Raw genomic sequence first — 27,872 nt, 5'->3', positions numbered from 1 at the left:
GATGAGTCATGCGTGGGAGAGGGCTGTCAATCACCCGCAGACGCTGCCGGGGCTGCGGGTTTGCGGCGGCGGCGCCCGCGGCGCTGCAAGGAGCGATGGGAGACGGAGGGGAGGCACCCGCGTCCTCACCCCCCCGCCCCGTAAGCCTCCGTGTGGCTCGGGCCCCTCACCGTGGGCGAGGGGGGAAGAGGCTCTGCCACCCCCGGCTCCGGGACCCCTCTCCCCTTCCGCTGTGCCAGGCGGCCCGTGGGGCTGCGGGTGCCCGGGGCCCCGCAGGCAGAGGGGCAGGTGCCTGGCACCAAACCCCAGTGATGCGCCATGGAACGCCGTTAGCACTCGGGTTTGTCCAGACAGACAGACAGCCCTCCATCCTTCCATCCATCCTTCCATCCATCCTTCCATCCATCCTTCCATCCATCCATCCATCCATGCATCCATCCATCCATCCTTCCATCCATCCTTCCATCCATCCATCCTTCCATCCATCCATCCATCCTTCCATCCATCCTTCCATCCATCCATCCATCCATCCATCCATCCATCCATCCATCCTTCCATCCATCCTTCCATCCATCCATCCTTCCATCCATCCTTCCATCCATCCATCCATCCATCCATCCATCCATCCATCCATCCTTCCATCCATCCTTCCTTCCATCCATCCATCCATCCATCCATCCATCCATCCATCCATCCATCCATCCATCCTTCCTTCCTTCCATCCATCCATCCATCCATCCATCCATCCATCCATCCTTCCATCCATCCATCCGTCCATCCATCCATCCGTCCATCCACCCATCCATCTGTCCGTCCATCCATCCATCTGTCCATCCGTCCATCCATCCATCCATCCATCCATCCATCCATCCATCCATCCATCCACCCACTCATCCCTCCCTCCCTCTGTCCCACACCCATCCCTCCATCCCTCCCTCCACCCACCCATCTGTCCATCTATCTGTCCATCCATCCATCTGCCCATCCATCCATCTGTCCCTCCAGTCATGCCCTTGTCCATCCGTCCTGCTCCTTCCCCCTCATCCCCAGGGCATCCGGCCACCCTGCCCTGCGCTGGGCCAGCTCCGCCCGGCCCTGGGCAGCCCAGCTCCCGCTGGCGGCTCTCTGCACCCACCCGCGCCCGGGTGCCCTGCACCCACCCGCGCCTGGCCCCCTCGTCTGAGCCCGACACCCAAACCCTTGGGGCAACGGGAGCCGGTGGGTTTCTGGTGCCGGGGAGGGTGTAAATCCCGTCCTGGAGCTGGTGTCTCCCTGCAGAGAGCCCGGCCGTGCGTGCAGAGCCGCGGTGTGCCGGCGGTGCCGGCGATGGCGGTGCCGAGCCCTGACGGGCGCGTGGGCTGAGCACGGGTGCTCGGAGCCCACAGGGGTGCTCGGCCTCTGCGCTGCCTTTTGGGGCACGTCACTGGGCGTTTGTGCCTGCGTTTGGTGTCCTCGCATGGGCTTGAGGTCTGCAGCGCGCGCTCGGTGCTTGCAACGCGCGCTCAGCGTCTGCAGCGCGTGCTCGGTGCTTGCAACGCGCGCTCAGCGTCTGCAGCGCGTGCTCGGTGCTTGCAACGCGCGCTCAGCGTCTGCAACGCGCGCTCGGTGCTTGCAATGCGCGCTCCGTCTCTGCAACTCATGCTCGGTGTCTGCAACGCATGCTCAGCGCATGCAACACGTGCTCAGCGCGTGCAACACACGGGTGCTCAGCGCCGCATGTGCTCCCAGCCTGCACACGTGCTCGTCTGCAATGCGCTCGGTGTCTGCACCTGCCTGCGCACGCCCAGTTGCGCACGAGCGCGAGATTCGGGGTTCCCTTCATCTCCCTCCTGGTTCCCGGGGGAGAGGATGGGCTGGGGGCTCCCGCGGGGAGCTGGGAGCGGGCAGGAGCCCCCGGGATGCAGCGGTGATGCTGGGGACCCCCCGCCTCACGCCCCCGAGCCCAGGGAAGGCACGAAGGGGCTGAGGTGCTTTGCGGCGGCGGCCCCGCACCTGCGCCGAGCTGGTGCGTGCTCAGCCCTGGCCCCGCGATGGGGAAGCCCAGCCAAGAGCCTGTCTCTCAAGAGCGGGATGGATGGAGCCTACCTACACCTCCCCTCTATGTATAGCGCCGCGGAGGCGAGCGCCGTGCCGTACCTCGCACAGACGAGTGATTAATTGCGGAGTCATTTACAAACAACTTAATAAATTCCGGAGGTCGCCGGCGTTTCAGCACGCGAGGGTGATTTCTGGCCCCTCTGCAGCCGCCGGCTGGAACCCGGCGCCTCTTCCCGGGGTGCGGGAGCCCCGGCACGCGGCAGAGCCGGCGGCGTCCCTGCCCCGGCGTGGTCCGGCGGCGGCGGGAGCGTCGGAGATTTTGCGTGTCGCACGCGTGGACCCGGTGAACGCCAGGGAAGAGTCGGCGCCGAGGCGGCGCGGGGCACGCGCCGGAAGCTCGCGTGCCACCAGGGACGATGCTCGGCGCCAGCCCCCGGCTTCCCTCTGCCCTCGGCGGGCAAAGGGCACGTCCCCTCCCGCTGCCCAGGGCCGCACCGCGGCCCCGGCCCTCGGGCGACAGCCCCAACCGCCTCCCACGGGCCCTGGGCTGGAGCTGTGAGGGCTGCAGGCACGCGCTGTCTGCCCTGGGTGCTGCCTGCCAGGGTGCTGTCTGCCCTGGGTGCTGCCTGCCCGGGGCGCTGCCTGCCCTGGGTGCTGCCTGCCCGGGGCGCTGCCTGCCCTGGGTGCTGCCTGCCCGGGGCGCTGCCTGCCCTGGGTGCTGCCTGGCCTGGGTGCTGCCTGGCCTGGGTGCTGTCTGCCCTGGGTGCTGCCTGCCGGGGTGCTGCCTGCCCTGGGTGCTCTCTGCCCTGGGTGCTGCCTGCCCGGGGCGCTGCCTGCCCTGGGTGCTGCCTGCCAGGGTGCTGCCTGCCAGGGTGCTGCCTGCCCTGGGTGCTCTCTGCCCTGGGTGCTGCCTGCCCGGGGCGCTGCCTGCCCTGGGTGCTGCCTGCCAGGGTGCTGCCTGGCCTGGGTGCTGCCTGGCCTGGGTGCTGCCTGCCCTGGGTGCTGCCTGCCCTGGGTGCTGCCTGGCCTGGGTGCTGCCTGCCCTGGGTGCTGCCTGGCCTGGGTGCTGCCTGCCAGGGTGCTGCCTGGCCTGGGTGCTGCCTGCCCGGGGTGCTGCCTGCCCTGGGTGCTGCCTGCCCTGGGTGCTGCCTGGCCTGGGTGCTGCCTGCGGGGGTGCTGCCTGCCCTGGGTGCTGCCTGGCCTGGGTGCTGCCTGGCCTGGGTGCTGCCTGCCAGGGTGCTGCCTGGCCTGGGTGCTGCCTGCCCGGGGTGCTGCCTGGCCTGGGTGCTGCCTGCCCTGGGTGCTGCCTGCCCTGGGTGCTGCCTGGCCTGGGTGCTGCCTGCCGGGGTGCTGCCTGCCCTGGGTGCTGCCTGCCCTGGGTGCTGCCTGCCGGGGTGCTGCCTGCCCTGGGTGCTGCCTGCCCTGGGTGCTGCCTGCCAGGGTGCTGCCTGGCCTGGGTGCTGCCTGCCAGGGTGCTGCCTGCCAGGGTGCTGCCTGCCCTGGGTGCTGCCTGCCAGGGTGCTGCCTGGCCTGGGTGCTGCCTGCCCTGGGTGCTGCCTGGCCTGGGTGCTGCCTGCCGTGGGTGCTGCCTGCCCTGGGTGTTGCCTGGCCTGGGTGCTGCCTGCCAGGGTGCTGCCTGGCCTGGGTGCTGCCTGGCCTGGGTGCTGCCTGCCCTGGGTGCTGCCTGGCCTGGGTGCTGCCTGCCCGGGGTGCTGCCTGCCCTGGGTGCTGCCTGCCCGGGGTGCTGCCTGCCCTGGGTGCTGCCTGGCCTGGGTGCTGCCTGCCCTGGGTGCTGCCTGCCAGGGTGCTGCCTGGCCTGGGTGCTGCCTGGCCGGGGTGCTGCCTGCCCGGGGTGCTGCCTGCCGTGGGTGCTGCCTGCCAGGGTGCTGCCTGGCCTGGGTGCTGCCTGCCCTGGGTGCTGCCTGCCCGGGGTGCTGCCTGCCCAGGGCGCTGCCTGCCCTGGGTGCTGCCTGCCCTGGGTGCTGCCTGGCCTGGGTGCTGCCTGCGGGGGTGCTGCCTGCCCAGGGCGCTGCCTGCCCTGGGTGCTGCCTGCCCTGGGTGCTGCCTGCCGTGGGTGCTGCCTGCCGGGGTGCTGCCTGCCCTGGGTGCTGCCTGCCCTGGGTGCTGCCTGCCCGGGGCGCTGCCTGCTGTGGGTGCTGCCTGCCCTGGGTGCTGCCTGCCGGGGTGCTGCCTGCCCAGTCGCTTGTAGGAAAGCCCTGGGAACCCCGAGGTCGAGGAGCGTTTCGGCGGCCACAGCCGGGCTGGGCTGCGAGCCAGGCGGCCCCGAAGGCCCCGGGGAGCGCTGGGCTCGGGGGAGGCGTCGTGCACCCAGGCAGGCGCCGCTGCCTCCTGGGGGGACCCCCCACGTCCACCCTCCTCGTCTCGGGTACCCCGCGGGGGAGCCGGGCGACGCCAGCAGCCGGGCGCGGTGCTGCGGCCATCCCGTACGGGGCGTCCCCGCGGGTCCCCCCGCGCCGGGCGAGCCGTGCCCCCCACGTGCGTCCCGCAGCCACGGCGGCTCAGCCCCCAGCGCCGCGGCCCGCCGAGCGGCTGCTTTTCCCCCGCCCTGGCAACGAAGGCAGCAGATTATCAGCTCCCGGGTTTAATAGCGGCGCAGCCACACTCCAGCAGACTTTAAAACAGTCATTATTTCATCAGCCGCCCCATTAAACTGTCACTGGCTTTTTTCAGGCTCTTTCGCATTTTTTTTCCCCTCTCGCCTTTTGCCCATCCCTCTTTTTTTTATCAGAGCGTGGGGCTGCCTCCCCGCTCGGGATGCTACCAAGGGGTTACCAGGGATGGAGGATCACCACCTCCCTCCGCTCTCAGTTTACCTATCCATAAAATGGGCTCAAGCTGGGGAAAGAATTGGGGAAACCTGCAGAAAATGCAACCACCAGCCCCGCTCCCCGACACGGCACAGGGACCCCCCCACACCCCCAGCAGCTCCTCACATTTCCAGCCCGGCCAGAGCGGTGGGAAGCGGATCCTGACGGTGGGGAAGGGGTATAAGAGCCCCTCGGAGGGTTTGAAGAGCGTAAAGCGATGGGGCAGGGAAGGGCCACGCTGCTTGAAGCCTTTTATCAATCCTGCGCTCCCCCCGCTCCCCCCGCTCCCCACCTCCCTCCCCAGCAGCCGCCCACTCGCCGCTCCTGGCTTAATAGGAAAGATAAAGGAAATTTAAATAACTAAATAGATGTTGAGCAGGGGCGGGGGAGAAGGGGGTGCAGGGGCGGGTTGTGCCCGGGGAAATGCCGCCCGTGGGCAGGGCGCCGGGGTCCCGTGGGATGGGGGGATCCACCTCTCCTGACTCCCGTGGGGCGCTGGCAGCGCCGGGGGGGTCGGTGCCGAGCGCTGGTGATGGGCGTCGGGGGCTCGGCACCTTGTGGGGGTGGAGAAGGAGGTGTTTGGGGAGGGGTGGCCACCCCTGGCTTGGCATGGCCCGAGCTGGGCAAGGAGTCATGGCCAAGGCCAGCCGGTGCTGGGTGGCGGAGGCAGGAGCCAAAGGGGGATTTTCCCGGTTGGAGGGACCCCCCTCCGTGCCGTGGGGCCGCCAAGGGCCTGTCCCAAGGCTGGTGCTCTTTTTCTGGGAGCGGGGGGGACAGGAGGGACGTGCCGCTCCCTGGGGACCACGGGGCTCGGGTGACGCTGGGGGGCAGCTGGCGGCACAGCCCCGAGCCCCTCCAGCCCCTGAGCACCGGGCATGGTTGGCGCAGAGGGGGCAGCCCCCGGCACAGGCAGCTGCCAGACCTCTGCCCAGCCCGTGGGCAGCGTCAGCAGCTGCAAACGGTGCCACTACATCCAGGAGACGCAGGGATCCGGCATCCGGAGGGATGCTCCGGCCGAGCAGCCGCGTTTCCAGGCCAGGGTGGCCGGGGCGGCCGCGGGGACACGGCGCTGCCCTGTTCTGGGCACAGCAGCCCGATTTCGGCAAAACCCCCGGGTGCCGGCACGGGGCCCCGGCTCCTCGCCCCGCCGGTGGCAGCGGTGCGGGGCGGTTTTTCACGTGCCGTTGCCGCGCTCGCTGCCAGGAGGAGCTGGGCTTGTCTTTCTCCGTTCAGCCAACATCAATTTGCATTTATTTAAAAATCACGGAGCTTTCAGTCTCTGGTAGCCTCGCTGCCCGCCCCGGCCGCCTCGCGGCGATGCTCCGTGGGCCGTAGATCTCAGCTCCGTCCCTGTGCGGGGCTGGACAGGGAGCGGGGACCAGCACCGAGGGAGCAGGATGGGGCCCCCAGGGCCACGTGTGCGACGTGGGACGTGCAGATATATGTAATTACTGACTCGGCGGAGCCCCAGCTTGATCCTGCGGCCAGCCTGGGCCCGGCTCTGCCCCTCGCCCGTGGAGGGGGAAGCCCAGGCGGCAGGAGCGAAGGGGCAGGACGCGTGCCCACGTATCCGGACGCGTGCGCGCACACGGAGGTCCACGCATGTTTATTAATCCCAGGGTGCACGGCTACATCAGTGCCGGGGTCCGAGGCGGCCCAGCACCCACTGAACAAACTCACCCCGCATCCATACTTGCTGCCACTGGGATAAACCCGCTTTCTTTCCTTTAACGCAAACAAGTCTTGCAGGCCGCCGTCATCCGGCGGCGTTCGGACCTTACGTGCGGCATAAAAGAAAAAATAATAAAAAAAGGAAAAACTAAAAAAAAAACCCAACAACAAACCGTCCGGGACTTGCTCACACACACACACATCTGAAAAAAAGCTCTTTGAGGAGAATCACTTTAAATTGGCTATTTATCGGCGCAGCATCCCGCCGGGAGGTTTCCATGGCTACCTGCGAGCCCTGGCAGCCCGCTGCCGCCCGGCAGCGTGCCAGCCCCGTGCGCCACGGCACGTGTGTCCCCCCACGGCCACACCGGTGACAAACCTTCGTGCCGCACCGGCACCTGTTGCTGCGGCGCTTGGCAAACTCCCGTCAACCTCGGGCCCGCCGTGGGGTGCCGACTCCGATGCCCGCATCCCGAGGGTTGGTACCCACCTGGGGAGATGCCCCTGGGCATCCCAAGGCATCCGAGGCTGGTGGGGAGGGAGCACCCCGGGAAGAGGATGCCCTGGCAGAGCCCCCCGGGCGCTGGCATGGCCGCAGCAGCATGCGGTGCCCAGCCCGGAGACGGGGTTATCCCAGTGGACATCCCGGACGGTCACTGCATGGCTTCCCAGCCGTGGGGAGAGCCCGGCGTGCCCGTCCCTGCATCGCCACGTGCTGGGCGATGGGAAGCCCTGCGGCAGCGACCCCCGGCTCGGCGCATCGGGGTGCGGAGCTGCAGCTGGGGACGCGTGCCCAGCCCGGAGGACACGCCGCGCACCCACGGGCCTCTCCGAGCCCTGTGGCCATTACAGGCTCCAGGGGACCCTGGTTGCCTCCTCGGGGGTCCCGCTGCCTCAACTTGCCGGGAAGCAGCGGCCGGGAGCTTGCTCGCAGGCTGGGGGGCAGAGCCGAGCCGGCACCCGCGGTCGGATGCTCCAGCGACGCTGCAGGGCTACGGGTCCCTTCTGCGACGCTTCTGCCGCCCGGCTGGTCCCCGAGCCCCCCCGCCACCCCTGGAAACCTCAGCCCTGCTTCTGCGCACCCCAAGAAGCCCCGAAGCACGGCGGGGAGTGGGGCTGTCACCCTGGGGACACGCTCTCACCGCCCGGGGGGCTGAGCCCTCTGCTCCCCGCTGGGGGCCGCGGCTGAAGGCAGATGGGTGGGAAGGGAGACCCTTGGGAAGTGGCTTTCGGAGCCTCGTGCCATTCCTCGGGGATGCTCCTGCTGGCTGGGGGGGATGATGTGGGGGAGCAAGCGGGTTCCCCGGCTCAGCGCTCGCTTGGGCTCGCTTCAGGGCTGGGGACGCTGCTGGGGGGCAGGAGGCGGAGGGGACGTATCCCAGACCCCGCTGAAGTGAAGGGCTGACCCCGGCTATGGGTGTCCCAAGCCCCAGGCAGCGGGTTTTATCCCTTCCATGGCCCCCGAGGACCATCCCCACAGCAGCCCCCGTCCCGTGGGACCCGCCATCCCCGCTGCCGGGGCAGGGTGTCCCCGGTACAGAGGGTGGCCTGGCTGGGCCGGGGGACAGCAAGCAAACCCGCGCCCAAGCGCGTGGGTGCCACGGACCCCACGCTCCCCCGGGGCTTGTCCAACGGCGAGACGATTATCCGCACGGCTCTGTCTAGCACGTCGCGCGATCATCGCCCCAGAAAAGCCCCCGCCGCTGCCTGGCGTTGACTCTGTGCAATCTGCTGCCGCCTCCCGCGCGGTTAATCCCTCTCTGCTCCCTTTTGTGGGAGCCAAGCGGCGCGTGAAGGAGGCGGGCGGCAAAGCTGCTAATTTCCAGGGCCCCGCATCCGGCTGGGCAAGGGGGTTATTTAGTTCGCTTTTTTTTTTCCCCCCCTTCCCTGATTTCTCCCCGGCAGCCGCCCCTTGTGCTGTTCGGCCCTTGGTTTTTTCCCGGTGTGTGGATGGGGCCGTGGGGAGGGAGAAGCTCACGGTCCCGTCCTGCACCCTGGGTGCACCCAGGGACGTGCCGAGGTGACACTGAGGGTGCAGGGACCCCTCTTCTCGGCTGCCCCAGCGCTGTCGGGGTGCGCGCTGCGGGACGCCCCTCTCCGTCCCGCTCCTCCCGTGCCCCGGGACTGCCCGCTCCCCGCCCCGTCCCCTTGCCCCAGCCCTTCCCAGCCTCCTCCCCAACCCACCCTGGGGGCAGGGGGGTGCTGGGTGGAGAGGAAAAGCCCCCCCCCTCCTGTCACCCCCAAACTAGGGGAGTGACCCCTGCCCAGCTCTGGGTGATGGGCGGGGGGGCAGCGGGGATTTGGGACCTCCGGGCTCACCCCGGTGCCACCTCGGGACTGGGTGCCTGGGCAGCCCCGTGCTCCCCCCCACGGGCAGCGATGCGAGAGCTGGGGAAGGGTCAGGGGTGGCACCGAGGACCTCCAAACCCTCACATGGCTTCAGGATGGGGAACGGGGGCAGTGGGGCAGAGCTGGGCTCCACGGGGCAGTGGGGAGTTCCGGGATGGTGCCTGGACCGCAGCACCCGGCAGAGCCCCGGGAGGAGGCTGGGAGCGCCCTGGGAGCAGCCCGATGATTCCCGATGATTCCCATGGCCGGGCCAGGTCTCTCCAGGTCTGATTCCTGCCACCCTGCTTAAATTTCTCTCTCCCATCGCCTGTATGATGGGTGTCACCCCCCCGGCACAGCCGGGGGATGGATTTTGGGGGGTTTTGCTCCAGACTCCGGTCTCGTGGACACATCAGACCGCGGGACGTGGGAAGCGTTCGCTGGGCGATGAAAACGGAGGTTGGAAAAGGGCGGGGGGCGGAGGGCTCCCTCGGCCCCTCGCCGGCCGCCGGCGCCTCGTCTCCGCGGGTCAGCGCTGGGCAAGGGCGCCCGGGTGAGGTCCCCGGTGCGATGGAGCCGGCGGGTGCCCGTCCCGTCCCCGCAGCCCGCAGACGCCACCGGGCAGGGACGCGAGTGCCGGAGGGGGCCCCGGACCCGGGACCAGCCGCCCTCCTGCTGCTCGCGCCGCGCGGGGGGACCGGCCCGCAGCCCGCAAGGGTGCGGGGCCGCCCCGGGGAAGGCGGTTGACCCAGACCCGTCCCTCCCCAAACCTCTGGCACAAAGGCAGGGACGGTCCTTGCCCGCTGCGGGCTGCCCGAGCCCCTTCCCGGGGCTTCGGGGGCTCTCCGTCCCCCGCCGCGCCGGCCGGGTTGCGGCACCGCGGCCGCGGGCTGTCCCAGGGCCCCGACGGCGGCCGCAGAGCCCCGGCACCGTCCCGGCAAGCGGCACCGATCCGGGTCCTGGCCCGGGGCGGGCCGTGGCAAAAGCAGCGGCCGTTCGGGACGGCCGAGCGCGCGGCCCGGCGCTCTCGCTGCTGCCGGCGGCGGAGTGACAGCAAAGATGGGGGAAAAATAGAAAATAAAGGTGGGGTGTTTACCGGAGGGGGGGTGCTGGCCGCGAGCGGGGTGCCGGTCAGAGCCCCCCCCGAGCACGCCGCTCTCACCAACGCCTCGTCTGTACCCGCCGCCGCCGCCGCTCGTCCCGCTGCCCTCGGAGGGTCTTTCCATTGGCCGCTTCCTCGGCCTCTGCGCGGCTCCAACTGCCCCGCGCGGATGGGGCGGCGGATGCCGAGACCCCCCCAGAACCCCCCTGTGCCCCTTGTTCCCGGCTGCTTTCAGCAGAGGCCTGAAAGGCTCCCTGGGACCCCCATCCCTGCCCCTAAATACCGGGGGGGGGGCTTCTCGCCACTCTGCCCACGCCACGGCGGAGCTGTTGTACCTGCAGACGTGGGAAATCATTTTCCCCATCATTGAGGACTTTTTTCCTTTTTTTTTTTTTTTTTTTTTGAGAACAGCTTGTACCGACCTTGCGATAAAAACAAGGCTCCGGGTTCCTCTGGGTGTTGTTTTCTGTTCTTTTTCTGTTCCCAGGATAAATGTCAGTGAAAATGGAAAAGCTTTTCTTCCGTTTTGCCATTTTCTTCCCTCCCCAAAAGACTCCTCGGGTTTTCGAGCGTGCTGGGGAAAACGGGGGAAAAATCAGAGAGGGGAAAACAAAAACCCCCAGCTCGCTGGATTGAACTTTCCCACAGACATTTCTACAGGGGCCACAGGGCCGGTGCTTCCTTCATCGGGAACACGGACGACAGCGGCCCCGTCCCGGGGGGCCGCATCCATCCCGTCGTGCAAAAGCACCAGGGCCGCCCCTGATTCCTCCCGCGTGCCCAGGCCGGGGGCTCAGGCCGTCGAAAGGCAGGCGCCGGGGCGGCGGGGGCTCGGGGGGCTGGGGGCTCCGGGGCAGGCGCGCCGCAGCCGGCGCCTGGCCCTGGCTTCTCCCCAGGCGCAGCGGGGACGCGTTTCGGCGCAGGAGCAAAAGCCGGGGCTGCGAACTGACCCCACAGAGCTCCCAAGCCCGATGCTTGGTTGCCCGTGGGACTGTCCCTCGACCCCAGCACCCCTGGTACCCCCGGCACCCCACAGCAGCGGCTGCCCTGATGCCGCCGGCGGCACCCAGCGTCTAGCCCTGTCTCGCCCCAGCCGGCCATGGCATTTGTTCGGGGTGCACGGGGCGGCGGGGGCATGCAGAGGGGTGCCTGCGAGACAGCCGTAAGGAAGCCCTGCAGGCAGGGAGGCAGAGCGTGGCTCGGCCCCGGGGCCGCCCCGCGACGGGGCTGAGCTGCCGGGGTGTCTCCGGAGGAAGGACCGCTTGCGCGCGCGGCGAGAGAGCAAACCGCGCTCTGGAAGCTCGCGGCCCTGAGCCCTTTTGTGGGGGAAGTATCCGCAGAGCAAGTTGCTCCGTATCAGCGAGTACATCTCCATTAGCGGTGGAGTTGGTGCCCTGCACAACGAGCGCTCGAGGACAAGGCACGGCCATTCAGAGCTCAGAAAATTCAGTCCTGTAGAGTGAAGAAGGTGCAAGCAAGGCTTGCTTCCTATTCACGCCACAAGCGTTGGTACGAGGGCATGAAACCACAACGCCGCCTTCGAAACGCCGGCAGCGCCTCATCTCCCTGACAATGAACGAAGACACGCAGCCCGCGCCAGCGCCAGCAGCGAGGATCGCCGCGAACGCCGTTAGAAGGCTCTTTGCTGCGTCTAACGGAGCATCCCACAGAGAAACAAGAGGCATTTGTAGGAAATGCCGTGTCGGACCCTCCCGGGACCCTCTCCCTCCTCGGGTGCACCCTTCGGATAAGGTTGCTGGGTGGATCTCATCACCGGGGCTTCGCTCCTGTGCCGCGGCTGAGCTCGAACGTCCGCGTTGAGCCGGGGGGTGCGCACCCCACGGGGCTCCGGCAGCCAGGCTCAGCACCAGCTCCCGGGGGTACGAACTCGGTGGGCGCAGGACAGCGTGCGGAGGAGCCAGAGGTGGCCTTGGAGCTGGTCGGGTGTTGGAGGGCTTGGAGGGTCCTGCACTGGGGTCACAATAACCCCATGCAACGCTCCAGGCTTGGGCAGGAGCGGCTGGAGAGCTGCCCGGCAGAAAGGGACCTGGGGGTGCTGGTTGACAGCCGGCTGAACATGAGCCAGCAGTGTGCCCAGGTGGCCAAGAAGGCCAACAGCGTCCTGGCCTGTATCAGCACTAGTGTGGCCAGAAGGAGCAGGGCAGGGATCGTGCCCCTGGACTCGGCACTGGTGAGGCCACACCTTGAATCCTGTGTTCAGTTTTGGGCCCCTCACTACAAGAAGGACGTTGAGGTGCTGGAGCGTGTCCAGAGAAGGGCAACGCAGCTGGTGAGGGGTCTGGAGCACAAGTCTGATGAGGAGCGGCTGAGGGAACTGGGGGTGTTCAGTCTGGAGGAGGCTGAGGGGAGCCCTCATCGCTCTCTACAACTACCTGAAAGGGGGTTGTGGTGAGGTGGGTGTCGGTCTCTTCTCCCAAGTAACCAGTGACAGGACGAGAGGAAATGGCCTCAAGTCGCGCCAGGGGAGCTTTAGATTGGATATTAGGGAAAATTTCTTCACCAAGAGAGTGGTCAGGCATTGGCACAGGCTGCCCAGGGAGGTGGTGGAGTCACCATCTCTGGGGGTGTTCAAAAAACGTGTGGATGTGGCACTTGGGGACATGTTGTAGGGGACATGGTGGTGCTGGATTAATGGTTGGACTTGATGATCTTGAAGGTCTTTTCCAACCTTTGTGATTCTGTGAGGGTGCTGCGTTCCTGATGGCAAGGTCCTAATGTGGGCTGTGGGCTGTGAGCAACCCACGGACGGCTCTGGTGGGCGTCCGCAGCAAGCACTGACATTCGCGCTAGGAATATGGAGAAGCCTTTCCACCCCTGAGCAGCAGAAGAGGTGGCCCAAAGAGGTCATGCTGTCTCCATCCTTGGAGATGGATCAGAGGAAGCCCCGGCCTGTCCCCACCTTTGAGCAGGAGGATGGACCAGAGACCTGAAGTCCCTGCCCTGCAGCAATGCCGGGCCACCGCAGCCAGCACCTGCACCGCCTCGCCCCGGCACAGCCCCCCGGCTCCCCACGTGCCGCAGGGGCCACCCGGCGATGCCCACCCAGCGGCGATGCCCACCCGGTGATGCCCACCCAGTGATTCCCACCCAGCGGCGATGCCCACCCAGTGCTGATGCCCACCCAGCGCCTGCGCTCCTTTCGCCCGTGGCGCTTCGCGTTTGCTCCGGGAGGGCAGAAGCCCGGGGGCGGTGGCGAACTTGCTGGGGAAATCTTTGCCTTCCCCAAACGGCAGCTTCTCGGGGAGGCGCGGGGTGATGGATCAATACCACCCGAAGGGAGTGGGGGGTAGGGACCGGCTGCTTTGGTGGACAAGTGTCTGCCTATGCAGCGCAGGACCCGGAGGAAGAGAAGCTCCGAAGGGTGCAGAGGCGATGCCAGAGCTGGTGAGATGTCTCCATCACGATGATGGGGAGCTGCCGCAGAGGCAGCGACCTCTTTGCTTGAGGCTGGTGGAGAAACCCACTGAGAATCCTCCTCAGGATGCGGCACGGAAGCCAAAGCTCAGCGCTTCGGGATCCTCTGCCTTCGGCATCCCTGAACCAGCCGCCTGTGCTCATCGCATCCCTCCAAAGGTCACATCCTCCTGACATCTCTGCGATGTCCCTTGCCCCGGACGGGCTCCTGGAGCCCTTGGCCGCTCATGAAACCAAGCCAGACATCCCCCGGGTCCTCAAGACACCAGTCCAGCCCTCCTGGGTGCTTCCAAGCAGATGTGAACGGGGATTTATCTGAAAAAAAACCCGACCCAAACCGGAGCATTTTTAAGGAGATGAATCAAAATTTTCAGAAGCAGTGGAAGCGTTCCGTCGGGCTATTTAAATTTCTCGGCATTTGTGAAAGCTCCGGGGCTGTGCAGGCTGAAAGGAGGAACCGTGTTTCCTAGGGAGAGAGCCCGAGCACCCGCGCCGCCGCTTGCACAAGGACTCTCAGAAGCTGCTTGGATACGGGGCTGAGCTTTCTCTTGAGGAGAAAATAGCGCCGAGCATCACGGAGCAGAGAAAACCACGTCTTTTAAATACCGGGAAGAATGCTGGGACAGGAGAGAGAGCCGGGCGTGACGCCGGCCGCATGGAGGGCTTCAGAGAGCCGGGAAGATGCAGACGTGGTGGTCCCTGCCTCGCGTCGGGGGCTGGATGGCTCCTTCTGGTGCCTTGCACCCAGATCTGCTCTGACCTCCTCAGCTGCTTCTGGCTGGGGACCGTCGCCAGACAACAACGCCTCTTGGGAATGCGAGGGGCCGGGATAAACAGCCGCGGGAAGCGGCTTTTCCGGGAAGGAGGGGACTCCCCGTAGATGCCGTCATGCCCAGATGATGTGGAAAGGCTCCATGCCACGGGGATTAGCAGGCTGGGTGGGTGCTGCACGGCCCGTACGCGGCACCCGTCTCGCTCCCCGCGCCCATCGCCGCCGCTGCAGGGCGTAGGGACCGGTTCAGCCCCGCGGCATCCGCGTGGGTCTCCGGGCACGTCCCCTGCCTCGTGGACCTGAGGTCAGCCTGAGGTCTAGAAAGCCTGCGAGAAGCAAAAGCGGAAAGCAAGGCAGTGCCAGCCCTCCTGCGCGGTCCGCACCTCCGCCGGAGCCCAGAAATTGAGAAAGGTTGAAAGTCGCTGCAGTCCGGCCGCGTTAATGCCGACGCTAAGTGCCACCGTGCAGCGACAGCCCGCTCGACCTGCCCGGGCCGAAACGAGAGCCGCCACGCAGCTCCTTCCCCCCGAGGTCCAGGCTGCCGGGAGGAAATCAAATAATAACATGGGGAACAACAACAAGAAGAGCGAGAGCGGCAAATAAAATCGCCGGGTTGAAGGTTTGAGCCTTCCGAGGCTTTGCCCACCCTTAGGCTGGCACCAGCTGCCTTGCCGGGAGAAGGTGGGTGAGCACTGGGATGGTTCCCAGTCCCCCGGGCACCCCACGGTGTCCCACAGTAGGTCCCCCCTAAAGGAGCGTGGGACGTGCTCCAAAATCCCAGGTGAGCTCAGCTAGAGGATGAAAACGTCACTAAACCTGCGGTTCAGGATGGAAATAGGGATTAGATTAAAGTGATGGTCCTTAAAAATAACACCGAATTAGCCCTGGCTCTCCCAGCAGCTCTGGGGATAACATTTGGCCACGCCATCGCAGCTCCGGACAGCGCAGGCGGTGGATCTCGTCTAACTGATGCAGCAGACTGCCTGTTTCAGACCATGGGGATATCAATCCTTGTGAATTCGACGGGAACCGACGTGGTTTGAGGGCTCTCTCTGACTGTCTCTTGCTGCTCTTGAAGCCCCGGCCGGCTCACGAAGGGGCGGGGGGGTAGCAGCGTATCCACGTTGCTTTTAAAGCACGTTCCTCCGCTCTCCCCACAAAAAGTGACCCTGGAGGGATGGAGATCCGCAAGGCTTGTGAAGAGCAACCAAAAATAGCTCCTTTTGGTGCAAAATCTCCGTACAGGACGGCGAGCTCCCCATTTGGGGGCGTGGGTCGGTGCGGCTGCGCAGCACGCAGCGCACGGCGAGCGTGCGCAGGGCGTGGGTACCCGCGGCGGGGGTGCGGAGCCCAGAGGTGCTCCTGGTTTCACCTGGGGTGGGGGGACTAACACCAGGGTGGCTGCACCCACCACCAAAGGTCCGTCGCCCCGCACCGCCAGCGGCTAAGGGATGCCGAGGGCCGGCCTGAGCCGTGAAGCTTTCCCCAGTTTTCCAGCTGGTGCCGATGGATGTCCCGAGCTACTTGACGGCTGCTGTATCGCTGCGTATGGGAAAATGCTGCCCCTTAGGCCACATGAACTTTTAGCATCCTGCGGCAAGGAGTTCTGCTCCTCACCTTTGCCTGCGGGATGATCTCCTCCTGCCCTTTGCTCAGGACCTGGCTCCTGTTAGCATCACCTGATGTCTCTAGTGCTTGTGCTGGAAGGAGCTGAAATGCTTAAATACCTTCAAAAGTCCAGGCTGCTCTTGCTCTCTCTTCATCTCTCTTCATCTCCCTTCATCTCCCTTCATCCCCGCCCCTTGTGCCAGGAGATGTGGGGTTTCGTAGCGGGCAAAGCCTGCTCTGACCCTGATGCAGGGGGGGATGGATGCCCTTCCCCAGGGTCCCTCCCGCGAGCATGGCGCCAAGGCACTGGGGCTTCGGCTGTGGCAGATCAGCTGTGACGGGAGAGCAACCCCAGGTCTGGCACTGTCAGGTCTGTCACCTCGCACTGCCAGTGGCTAAGAGATGCCAAGGGCCAGTGTAAGAGCAGGCAAAACTTTCCCCAGTTTTCCATGTGAGACCAGTGCTGCCCAGTACCCCTGGGGCAGGGACCTGCCCTGTGGGACCAGTGCTGCCCAATTCCCGTAGGGCAGGGACCTGCCTGCGGAACCAGTGCTGCCCAGTATCCCGGGGGCAGGGACCTGCTTGCGGGACCAGTGTTGCCCAGCACTGCCCTGCGCTACCCTATGCCCCCGGGGCAGAAGCCGGGGCAGAGGGGGCTTGTTGTCCGGGTCGCGGGCGCCGGCGGGGCGGCTGCTGCCGCCGCGGGCAGCGCGGGGCGGGCAGGGCCAGCCAGTGCCTCGCCAGACAAAGGCGGCGGCCCCTCGGCGCGGCGCGGCGCGGCGGGCGAGGCCGGGCGCGGCCCGCGGCGGGCGGCGGCGGGCGGCAGGTGCGGACCCCTTCGGCCCCTCCGCGGGAGCGGCTCTGCCCCCGCCCAGCCCCGCGGAGCCGCAGCGGCGCCGTCAATCAGCGGCGCCCCCCCACCCCCTCCGCCCTCCGCCCGCCCTCCCGCCCGCCTCGGCGCGCTGCATCGGGCTCGGTGACAGCAGCGGACTGGAGACACCCTCGCCGAGCTCGGCGGGAGGCTTCCTTGCCAGCCAGCACCGAGAACCGGGCGCAGCGGCGGCGTCTCGCTGCCCGCAGCCCACCGGCAGCCCTCGCCGAGCCCCCGCCGCCCGCCTGGCAGGGCTGCCGAAGCATGCGGAGCCATGGGGCAGGGCTGCGGACACTCCATCCTCTGCCGGAGCCAGCCGTACCAGGCGGCCGCGTCTGACCTGTGAGTCCCGGGGCCGGCACCGGGCACCGGGGGGGACCACCGCGCCGGGCGGGAGGGATGCTCCGGGGGTGATACCGGGTGAAGGAGTCGGGGAGATATCGGGGAAAGGGGCGACAGAGAAAAGTTCCTCCTGCCTGACAGCTGGCGGGGAGGGGGTGGCGGGGCGGATGACAAGCGGCTGCGACCCCCCGATTCCCCACTAGCCACCTGTGTTAGCCCGGGGCAGGTTACCGCTGGCTGCTGGCTGAAGGGCTCTGTGCCGGAGGGCTGGTGTGAACCGCATCTCCCCACTTCCCCAGCCGCCCTGGCCCCGTGGCGGTTTCCCACGGGGGCCAAAGGCTCCTGGCCCGGCTGGGGGGGCGCGGGTGACTTTGTGAAATGCAGGTCAGGCCTCTGAATCATGGTTTCGGTGGTTCCACGTAGGGCAAGAGAAGCCACCCCGCACCCATCCACCCACGCAACAGGTCTGGGGGTCCCGGTGTCGCTTGCGCCTGTTTGCATGCAGCAAGGTGGGGAGGGAGCTCTGGGGGTCACGGGGATCTCGTTCTGTGGCGAAGGCACGAGGGGCTTTGCGTGCCAGCGTGGGGTGACCTTGCTGAGGGATGACAGTGCTCCCTGGACGCGGTGAAGGGTGATGCTCCAGAGAGCCCACGTGGGCTGAGCTGGCTAACGGGAAGCATGCGGTGCCTGAATTGCCATCGCCCACGGGCTCGGCTAGGGATGGCAGAGACCCCCGGCTCTGCGCGCGCACGCGTAGCACTCACGAGGCTCCGCAGCTGCCGGGTAGCAGGCTGTGCACAGGCGATCTGCAGTACGTGGGTGCTCTGCCTCCCGGGTACCGAGAGATCCTGGGTGCTCCCAATCCCTTGCCCCCCTGGCGATTGCTGGGATCAGACCCCAACATTGCCAGAGGGGTGAGCTGATCCGGCGGGGAAAGGATGCAGGTCCAGGGGGATGAGGAGGAAGGCGGCTCGGTGCTTGGATTCCTTTGTCTGGCGGTGCCAGCTCCACGTGCTCAGGCACCGGCCGAACCGCTTGGCTCGGCAGCCTGCGCCGGGACCACCGCGCCCAGGGGCCACCTCGCAGTGCAGGGATGTGCCCAGGAGCAGCCCCAGGTCTCCTGGCGCGGGCGCTTTGGGCGACTGCAGGCCCATCGGGGCACAAGGGAAGCTGCCACCCGCTCCTGCCCCACATGTTTCCCTCCCGGCATCACCAGGTTTTCGCACCTTCGCGAGGTGACCTTCAGATGAGGCGTTTGCGCCTCTCTACGCAAAATAGCCTCCGACGCCTCTCCTGCCCACACGTGGTGTGGGGCTTAGGGCCACCTTCCGGGGGCACCAAGAGCTGCTGATCCCCCTGCGCTGCCGTGGGTGCTGGGTCCTCTCTCCTCTGCGGGCGGCAGCTCCTGGCGCGCTCTCTGGTGCTGCGTGTGCTTTGTTCCCTGCAGACATCCTTTCATGCTGCTGCCAGAACGTGTGCCCATGTCCTTTTCTTTGAGCAAAACACAGAAAAGGTCTCGAAATGCCATGCTATCCCCATGTTTCCTCCGGCTGGAATGCCTCTGCTGGCTTGCAGCTGCTGTTCAATGGCTTTTAACAAAGGTGGATGCTATAGAAACTTAGTGTAGCCCGACTGGCTGCGCCCCTCGAGCCGCCCAGGGCCGGAGAGGCAGGGATGCTGAGCCAGGCTGCTTCCCCCTTTTACCCGGGATATAACCTCATGCCCTTCCCGGGAGATGTTTGTCCCTGTTCCCCTACACCCCGGGGAACACAGGGGCGGAAAAGCTTCCCCGGAGCGTTCAGATGATGCCCCTGCCCCTGCGGCCGGCTGCCCCTTCAGCGCTCGGCCGGAGCGGGTGTCCCCGGTGAGGCCGGCGCTGCGGGGTGATGCCGCCGGCTCCCTGCCTCCGCTCAAGCCCCGCGTCGTTTAATGCCGGCTCGGTTTGTGTGCCGCCGGCAGATCTTGGCAGTGCCGCTGCCCACCCTGGCAGAGCTCTGCTGCCCGGCTGGGGATGCTGCGTGGGGCCGGGGTCCGTCGCTGGGCCAGGCCCCCCGCGTGCGCGCTTGATAAGCTCTAGTATATCGCAGGGGAGCGTCGGGCAGCAGCCAGTCAAGTGCCATTTTGCGTTTTCCAGGTCACGTTTTAACCCATTTCCTCCGGTTTTTTCCCCCGGTGGGAAGCATGTTCCCAGGCGGACGGCTCCTGACCCGGTTAGCGGCGGGTGGGATGCCGGGGTGCCCGGAGCTGCTGCTCTCAGCATCCGACAGCAGCCGGGGCTGGGGGAGAAGCAGCCGAGCTCTGCGGCTTGAAAACACGGAGGAGGAGACGATGCTCCCAGTATCCCTGCAGGGAAGGACCCGGCGCGGTGGAGGCTGGGGAGAGGTCAGGGCTTCCTTCGGAGAGCAGGCAGGGCTGCCTGCTCGTCGCCCAGCTCTCCCCGCTGCCTGGTTCGCTCCTGGCAGCGGCCTGGCGGGAGCAGAGGTGGGCACGTGTGAACTGGCCGAGCGTCGCCGTGCGCAGCGCTGGTCCGGTGACGGGCTCGGCGCCAGGCGCGTGATGGAGGAGGGACCGTGGCCGCGGCCGCAGCTGAGATGAGTGGCTCCATCCTGCCCGCGGCACGGCCGGCCGAGCGGCCGGGAGCCCGTGGGCGCTGGCAGAGGGAAGGGCCCGGTGTCCCGCGAGGGGACAGAGATGGTCCTTACGCGTCTTTGCAGGAGCATTAGCGTCTGTGCCGGTTATTCCAGGTCAACACCAGGACCCCGACGCTGTGTCCCCATCAAGGCTCGTGCAAGGGCAATATGTAATGCACCATCCCCATTTTACCTTCCCGGTGCACCCACCTGGGAGCCGCTTCCTCCGGGATCCCGGCCTGAGGGATGCCCAGGGGAGCAGCTGGAGGAGCTGGAGGCACGAGGTGACGTTCGTGATGCTGCTGATGTCCCCACCTGCCGCTGCCGGTGTGGCCCGGGCGCACATCAGAGGGAAAACCCGGTCCCTCCCCACCTTGTGCGTCCTCACCGTTGCTCCCTGCTTCTCTCCCGGAGCACAATCCGAAGGGCAGCGCGGGCAGAGACGTGGCATCCCAGGGTTGGACTAGGTGACCTTTAAAGGTCCCTTCCAAGCCAAACTGTTCTCTCATTCTATCATTCTGTGGCTCGCTCCGCTGGCGTTAACGCCGCAGGTACCGCGGGAGCAACGCCAGCTGGGACACGGAGGGCACAAGCTGCCTGGCAGAGCGTTTCGGCTGCCTTTTGGGGGTCTCTGAGCGTCTGCAAAGCTGAGGGCTGGCTGCCGAGCCCACCGGAGCCCGCCCCGAACCTCTGCCTCGTGGTTATTGCCAGCCCCCGGGTCGCACGTTTCAAGTGCTGTGGAAAATACCGATTCCATCGCCCCTTCCGGCGCGGCCGGGGCGGTTCCGCTCCCCGCTGGGCACCCGCTTGCCGGGGCCGAGGGGTTCAGCGGGGCCAGGGCAGCCTGGTCCCCCATCGCTGGGGTCCTCGAGCCCTGCAAGTGGCTGTGCGTGATGTTCTCCAGGCTTTTGCAAAGCCTCAGACCGCTCACGCCTCCGCCTCTCGCACAGCCTGGTGCCGCACGTCAGCAGGGGGGTGTCGGGGGCACTTCAGCATCACCCACCCGTGTGGGCACCCGGCCCCGGAGCCCGGAGGTGCCTTGCAGGGAGGATGGAGGGGAAGCTCCTGGCTGCGAGCTTCCTGGCACCCTGCACATCTCCGTGCCCGGGGAGGTCCCCTGGGTGGGGGGGACCCCTGCCAGGAGTTTCCCCTCCGTCGCCCCGGGGCATCCCCCCGAGTGTCCTCAGCTTCGGAGCAGTGGGTGGTTTTAAAGCGTCGGGGAATTAACCTCCGGTGCTTGCCGACTCCCGGCCAGATGCTGGTGCAGGTGCCGGCACTCGGGCTGGCCTCCGCTCCACTGGGCTGGCTGGCACACCGCGGCGCTGGCCGCGGACCAGGGCGGCAGCCCCGGTGGCTCTGCCGGCGAGGGGCTGCACCGAGCGTGCCCCGGCCGTCGCCTCCAGCCGAGCCCCCCCGCACCCCCGTGGCAGCTGCGCGGCTCCCTCGGCTCTGGGAGGATGCGCATCCGTCCGGGGCGGGCAGCCAGCTCTCCGGCAGCTCCTCCGTGGGGGATGCAGGATTCCCCGGCGCCGCGGTGGATGCAGCAGCCCTTTCTGGGAATCCCTCCTGCCTCCCGCTCTCCTCCGACCCCGGTCCCCGCTTTCGCTTTTGTCTCCTTCCCGGCTCCCACGTGGCTCGCCGCGCGCTGCGCTGGGCTGCAGCCAGAAACGCAGGCAGGGCCCGGGGCTGCCTGGGACGGACGTTCTGCCTGTCCAGCTTTCTCCCGCGAAGGGCTGAGCTGTTAATGGATGGGCCTGTCTTGGAGGGGGGAGCGAGGGGGATGGGGAGCGCCGGGCGATGCTTTGTCTGCCGCTGCTGCGGCTCCGTCCGCGCGGCAGCGGGGTTTTAGGCGACGGGGAGCCGGCGGAGCGCAGGCAACGGGCAGCCTGGCAGCTCGGACCCCCCTGGCCGGGTTGTCAAGGGTGGGTGGGGGTCTCGCCTGCCTTGCAGCGATGGGTGGCGACCCCGAGATTTGCTGTTTTGGAGGGGGTTGGGGCCTGGGTTGGGGGTCTCCGGCAGCCGCTCCCGGTCAGGGGTGGTCCCCGGGTGTCCCCAAACCTTGTCGCCGGCACGGCGTCCTCGAGGGGTGGACTAGCACGGCAGCCTGTGGGACTCGCCGAGTGCCGGCTCGGAAATGTCCCTGGGGCTGGTTATCCGGCAGCAGCAGCCCTCGGTGCCGCTCCCGTCCCCAAACCCTGCGCCCTGCCCGCCCTGGCACAGCCTGGCAGAGCCCTGCCTGCAATGCCGGCACGAGGCGGCGGCGGGGAAGGGTTGACCTGAGCTCCGGCAGGGAGCCTTTTGGGTGGGTTCGAGCCTTCTGGCTCTTCCTCAGTTTGCGTTTGCTGTAAGAAACCAAATAGAAAAAGGAGGCGGTTTCGGACGGGTGCGTTTCCCGCAGAAAATATTAAAGCCTGATTTTTTGCCTGGGGGAGGGCTCGGGGCTCAGCCCGGGCGCCGCGGCCGGCGAGGCTGGCCTCGCGGCGTCTTTCGGCATCCCCAACGCCCTCCGCTCGCCGGATGCGGCCGAGGACCGTTGCGCCGGAGGAGGGAAAGCAGGCGGCAGCTGCCGGTGCAGCCCCACCACAGAAGTGATGACTTAGCCAGAAAGCCTCCCCGGGCTTGTAACCGCTTCCCGGCCCCTTCCCGGCTCGTTCTGAGCTCGCACGTTTCAGCTGGGTGACTCAGAAGACACCGAGGAGCGATTTATGATGAGCTCTGAAAGGCTGGGCCCGGCGGAGGCTTTTCCCCCTCCTTTCTTTCCTTTGAGCTGTCGCTGGCCGAACGCGGCCGCGCTCCCCTGCGCCGCGGGGCTGGAAGGGGACCCGTCCCCGTCCCCTGCGGTTCTAGGTCTGCTCGCTACGGGGCGGAGACGCTGCCGCTCCCCTCTGCCCGGCGCGCAAAGCCGCCGCGCACGCCCGCCGGGCGCCCCGGACCTCACCCCGCTGCCGCAGAGCCCTCGCGCTCCTGCCTGCGGGGGCAAGGTGCGGGCAGGGCTGCCGGAACTCGCTGCTCCCCGGGAATACGGGGAGCCCGGGCCAAGAGCCCTCGCTGGTCTGGATGGCACCCGGCCCGGCTCCGAGGGCGCGAAGCCCTGCCAAGCGGCGGGACCGACCGGCCCGGTGAGGATGTCGCCGCTCGGCGCCGGGAAGCGACGCGCCATCCCGAGCCGCAGCCTCTGCTCCGCTCGAGGGGGAGCCGGGACGCCCGTACGGCTTCGCGGCGCTCTGCGGGCTGGGCTCTATTCTCTGCGGGGGGACGGCGCCGGGGCTGCCCCGTGTCCCTGGTCCCGCAGCCCGCGTGCGTCCGCAGCCCCGTCCGTGAGCCGATACCCGGCTGGAGCCCAGCTGGAAGCACACGAGCGGTGGCTGCCGCCGTGTTTTGCCACCCTCTCCAAAAGAATGGGGCCTTTCCCCATTTTTTTTCGCTCGCAGTGACACAGCCCGGCCGACGGCAGCGTCCGTCCCGCCCGGGAACAGCGGGTGGAAGCCGTGCAGCCTCGACATAAGAGCTTGGAGCAGGCAAGAAATCTCTGCCCGGCCGGCGCTGGGACCCGCGGCTCAGCCGGGGCTGGGAGGCTCTTTGGTCCCCGGCGTGGTCGTGCCGGGGGAGCCGCGCGACACGGGGACCCCCCGGTCCTGCAGCGCCTCGGGGTTTTGCCGAGTGGGAAATTGGGGTGCGGGGCTGCTCGGGCTGCGGCTCCGGCGCACGGCGTGGGGGCTCGGCCTCCCTCCGGCCGCTGCCAGGCTAAGGTTAGGGTTAGGACTAAGGTTGGAGCTAGGGTTAGGGTTAGGACTGGGGTTAAGGTTAAGGATAAGGTTAAATTTAGGGTTAGGACTTGGACTAAGGTTAGGGTTAGGGCTGGGCTTAGAACTATGGCTAAGGTTAGCGTTACGATTAGGGTTGGAGCTAGGCTTAACGCTCAGGTTAGGTTTCGGTTTAGGGTTAGAGTTAGTGCTGGGGGGGGGGGGCTTTGTCTCTCACCTGTCCCTGCTTCACCAGGAGCGGCACTGATGCTGAGTCAGCAAATGCTCGTGGGTCAACCCCCCCCCACTTGAGCGTTTTGCTGAAGCCTGAGCCAGGAACGAGGGTGCCGCCCTGGGGACACTTGCGACAGCCTGCGGGTAAAGCAGGTTTCAGTTTCGAGGCCTGAGAAGCTGCGGCGAGCCCGGGGGTCGGCTGCGAGGCCGTCTCGGTGTCAGACGCCGGGGTGACGGGCACCATCCTGCCTTTACTCGCAGAGGCTTCTGGTTGCTCCAGCCCACGCTCGCAGCCGCCGGCAGAGCCCCGCGGCTGCGTACGTGCACCGGCTCCTCTCCCCATCTCCCCCCGCCGCTGCCTTCGGCCACGGGGCATCCCGGGGGTCCCTCGGAAGGGAGGGGGTCGGGGCAGGCTCAGCCAGCGCCGCAGCTCAGCAGTGTGAGCCCGGAGCGTCGTGACCTTTGTTAATTAAATTTTCGCTCTTTTATTTCCCCTGCTTCCCGCCAGTGCTCTGCGCCGCCGGAGGCTTGGGCTGCTCCAGCGGCGCGCTGCCATGTGTTAATGACGGGGTTGTTTTCCAAGCCCGGTGTCGCTCGCCCGCAGCGTGGGCGCTGCCGCCTGCCGTACCCCCGGGACGGCGCCTTTGGGCTCGGTCCGGTCGTGCAGATGGACTTCCCGGCGCGGCCGCCTATCACAGGGAAGCCGGGAGAGACGAGCCGGGGATCTCACAAGGGGCATGACCGAGCTCCCGCCCCAAAGGAGACCCCAGCTCAGCTGCTGAGGGTCGAGCAACCCCCGAAACAAGCACGAGCACCCTTGGGTGCCCTTTGGGTGCTGGTTTCCCTTGGCCAAATCCAGGCTGTGGAGCGGAGGCGGCCGCAGATCCAAGTGAGCCCCCGCTCTGGAGCATGCTGCGGGAAAAGGGGATGCTCACAGTGGGAGCCGGGCTTGCTGCACCCCGGGGGGGCTCGGGAAGAGGTTGGGGAGGGGGGCGGCTGTTGGGTGCTGGCTGTCTCCAGGCGAATGGCACTCCCGGGGACGGCCGTGGCTCCCTGCCAGGCACCCGGCTCCCATCCTGCACCCACCAGATGGACGGGGTCCCCCTGGGGCTGCCCAGCTGCCTGCGGCCCCTGGGGAGAGCCGCGGCAGGACGCGTGCCGTGCCGTGGGCCGGGTGGAGGGGGCATCGGTGCCAGCGGCTCCGCGCGTGCCCTCCCGCACCCTGGGAGCCGTGTCGGGGCAATGCCCCCGGCACATCCCGGGTCCAGCCGGGATCGTCACCCCCTCCCCAAGGAGCCGGAGCAGGCCGTCCCCGCCGCACTGCTCCCGTGGGATGCGGGGACGGAAAGGGAGTCTCTTTCCCCCCAGGAACAGCGTGGGAGCCGGCTCCCGGGGCGCGTGGGTGGGCTGCGGCTGTTGTGGTGAGGACAGAGGGACTCTGCGGAGGTGGGGGCTTGGCAGGGGCCCGTGGCACTGCTGGGGACCCCCCCGCCGCCGCGCTGGCAGGGAGATGGGACAGCAGGTCCGTGGGCTGGCGAGCCCGCAGCCCCGCGAGAAGTGCGAAGTCAGGCGCGCTTGTGCGTCGCGTGTGCGTCGCGTGTGCGTCGCTTGCGCACGGGAGCCGGGAGCGCGCCGGGGAGCGAGCCCCGTGTTCGAGCCGAGCGTGGGGACAGCCTGTGCTGGACACCAGCGTGGGCAGGGGGGACCCCAGCCGTGCCCCCCACTCCCCTACCCCCCACCACCCCCAAATCTTGCTACCAAGAGGACCCGGGGACCGAGGTGCCACCCTCGGGACCCCGTTCCATCCCTCCCCGCTGCGTCCTCCCCTGTGCTGCTCGCCCGGATCCCGGCACCGCTGCTCCTGCGCCGCAGCCAGCCAGACCCTGCGGCGGGGACCCCGCCGAAGGGAAGGGGACGGGGCTGGGGACCCTTGCCGGGGGGCACCCGGCTGCCAGCCCTCCTGCAAGCGCCCGGCCGGGCACGGCATGGCAGAGAGAGCTGAAAAGCCATTAATTCCTAGAAAGTGCAGTCCAGCCTTAACAGCCTGACCCGCGCCAGCGCTGGTTGCACCGACAGCAGGATCTGGCCACCGCGCCGAAGCTGGTTGCAGTTCATTGCTGGAGAGCCGGTGCCGAGGGGCGTCGGCAGCGCCGGGAGCCATCGCCGAAGGATGCGGCACGTGCGTGCCCATCCCAGGCCGAGCTGCCCGCCTTCCCGGCCCTCCCAGCAGCGTCAGGAGCCGTGTGCCCCCCGCGAGGGACAGCCGTGGGGCTGGGGGCAGCTGCCGGTGCCCCACAGAAGGAGGGGTCTCTCCCTCGCCACCGCGGCCCCCAGCACCCCCGAGAGAGACGGGGGAAGCGCCCGCTCCTTGCGCCGGAGGCTCGGTCAGCCATAAAAACCGTTTTGCCACTTGATGAAGGAGCAGGACGCGCCGCCGTGCCCCGGGGCGCTGCGGCGGCCGTGGTACAACACCCCCGGTGCCGGGGCGCTGACGTGCCCCTGCATCCCTCTGCCAGCCCCGTCCCTCCGCTGATGCCCGTGCCGCCCTGGTGCCCGCATCCCCGCCGCTATCCCCCTCCCCAAAGGCATGGGCCTCTCTTAGCCACGTCCTTTCCCTTCCCGCCGGAGAAATCCGGCGCATGGCAGCCTGGGAGAGGTTCCCTGCTCTGGGGGGGCTGCGGTTCCCAGAGAGGGATGGGGCATGGGCAGCAGAAGCGGGATGCTGGGGTCCTGCTCGCTTCCCGTGGGATTCTGCCGATGGCGGCGGGTGGAGGAGACCCTGAACCCTGAATGTGGGGCTGAGCCCGGTGGGGCGCTGGGCAGGGATGAGCAGTGGGGCCGGTCGTGCATGAGGATGGGGAGGGGGCTTGGGGAAGGGAAAAAGCCGGGAAAGGAGAAAGCCAGCAAACAGCGCTGGGAAGATAAGGCAGGCACGCTAAGCCCGCGCCGCCGCCTCCTTTCCTTCTTCCCCCGGTTATCAGCTAAACCTACTAACGGGAAGATGAGTTGGCAGCGTCTGCGGCGCTGCGTTTACCCAAGGACAGTTCCCCGGAGATTCAGGGTAACCGCGTGTTTCCTCCCCGCCGCGCGCCGCACCCGGCGCGGCTCCTGCCTGCTTTGGTGCCGGGGCTGCGGCGCGGGCACGGCTCCCTCGGGGTGCCGGTGGCCTCGCTCGGAGGTCCCCAAGGTGGTGGCACCGCCGCTTCCCTCTCCTGCCTGTGCCGGTGCTGCCATCCAAAGCTCCCGGTGCCACCCAGCATTCCCAGCGGCCCCCCTTGGGGACAGCCGGGGGGCTCAGGGCTACCCTCCTGCTTCCCGCGAGCTGGGTCCTGGCGCCTTGGGGTGCAACGCGACGGGGATGGGGACTTGCAGGCTTGCGGGGCTGCCAGGCTTTCCAGCCCCGGGGCTGGGCTACATTCCTGCGGCCCCTCGAAGCCCTGGGGAGCTGCTCGTCCAGCCTGGCAGCGAAGGCAGCTGCCTGTGCGGGACCTAACGCTCCAGGGCCAGGCAGCACCCGGGGAAGCGCGTTTGCCGTGCAAACAGAGCTCAGCCCTCCTGCGGACTTATCGCGGGCACTTTAGGGCTCGATGCGTTTGTTAAGCAAATAAATGGCACCCGGCAAAGCGTCGGTGACACCGTTCCCCTTCCCTCCGGCGCTCCTGCCAGCTGGCGCGTCACCGCGCAGCATCCTGCAGCACCTGCCCATTAATATGCAGGCCTGTAATTACCCGGAGCTGACGACGGCTCCAAATTAAACACGGGAGCTCGGCAGCCATCCCTGCCCGTCCTGCCCACGGATGCCACGGCGATGCTTAACCACGGGGCACCCCGTGCCCGCGCCGCAATCCATCCCTCGGATGCGCGCGGCGAAATCCTTCGCCTTCGGGCTCGGCGATCGCAGGGAACAGGCAATTTTCTGTCGCTGTTGGGGCCAGGGAAGATGTCCCTCGGCATCTCCCCCCATGCCCCCTCCCGCCCCCCCCTTGCGGCTGGGGTGATGCCCACCCTGCCCCCGGGCGCTCCCTGGGGAGCCTCTCGCGGCGAGGGGGGGATTTGCCCCCTGCTCCCTCTCCCCTCGGGCGCTGGCGGCATCGCCCGCCGTTCGCCTTCGTGCGCGGCGCAGGCAGGGCCGCGGCGCGGCCGTGGGTACCCATGTGTCCCGCCCTCCCCGCGCGCCCCGAGCGTCGTCCGCGACGAGCCCCGGCGCAGCCCGGCTCTGCGGGCGCCCCGGTTGCCGTTGTCACCTGCGGCGGGGACACCGGCTCTCGCCC

General features: G+C 67.7%; 2 protein-coding genes across 2 annotated transcripts in view; both read left to right on the top strand.

Annotated features, from left to right (window-relative positions):
* The window catches only part of ARAP1 (ArfGAP with RhoGAP domain, ankyrin repeat and PH domain 1), a gene marked incomplete at its 3' end in the record, with an annotated part of 22,916 nt that extends 22,604 nt beyond the window's left edge, over nt 1-312 (top strand). The window contains exon 20 of the mRNA XM_082015080.1: nt 146-312. Within this exon, the coding sequence (XP_081871206.1) occupies nt 146-312 (167 nt within the window). The remainder of the gene's footprint in view (nt 1-145) is intronic.
* A 16,383-nt stretch (nt 313-16,695) lies between these two features.
* The window catches only part of PDE2A (phosphodiesterase 2A), a gene marked incomplete at its 3' end in the record, with an annotated part of 45,475 nt that continues 34,298 nt past the window's right edge, over nt 16,696-27,872 (top strand). The window contains exon 1 of the mRNA XM_082013906.1: nt 16,696-16,994. Coding sequence (XP_081870032.1) covers nt 16,927-16,994 — 68 coding nt within the window. The 5' untranslated portion in view covers nt 16,696-16,926. The remainder of the gene's footprint in view (nt 16,995-27,872) is intronic.

Source organism: Phaethon aethereus (assembly GCF_964289735.1).
Source record: "Phaethon aethereus genome assembly, chromosome: 1".
NCBI lineage: Eukaryota > Metazoa > Chordata > Aves > Phaethontiformes > Phaethontidae > Phaethon > Phaethon aethereus.
Note: the sequence above shows the minus strand (reverse complement) of the source record. Positions and strands in the feature narration are given on the sequence as shown.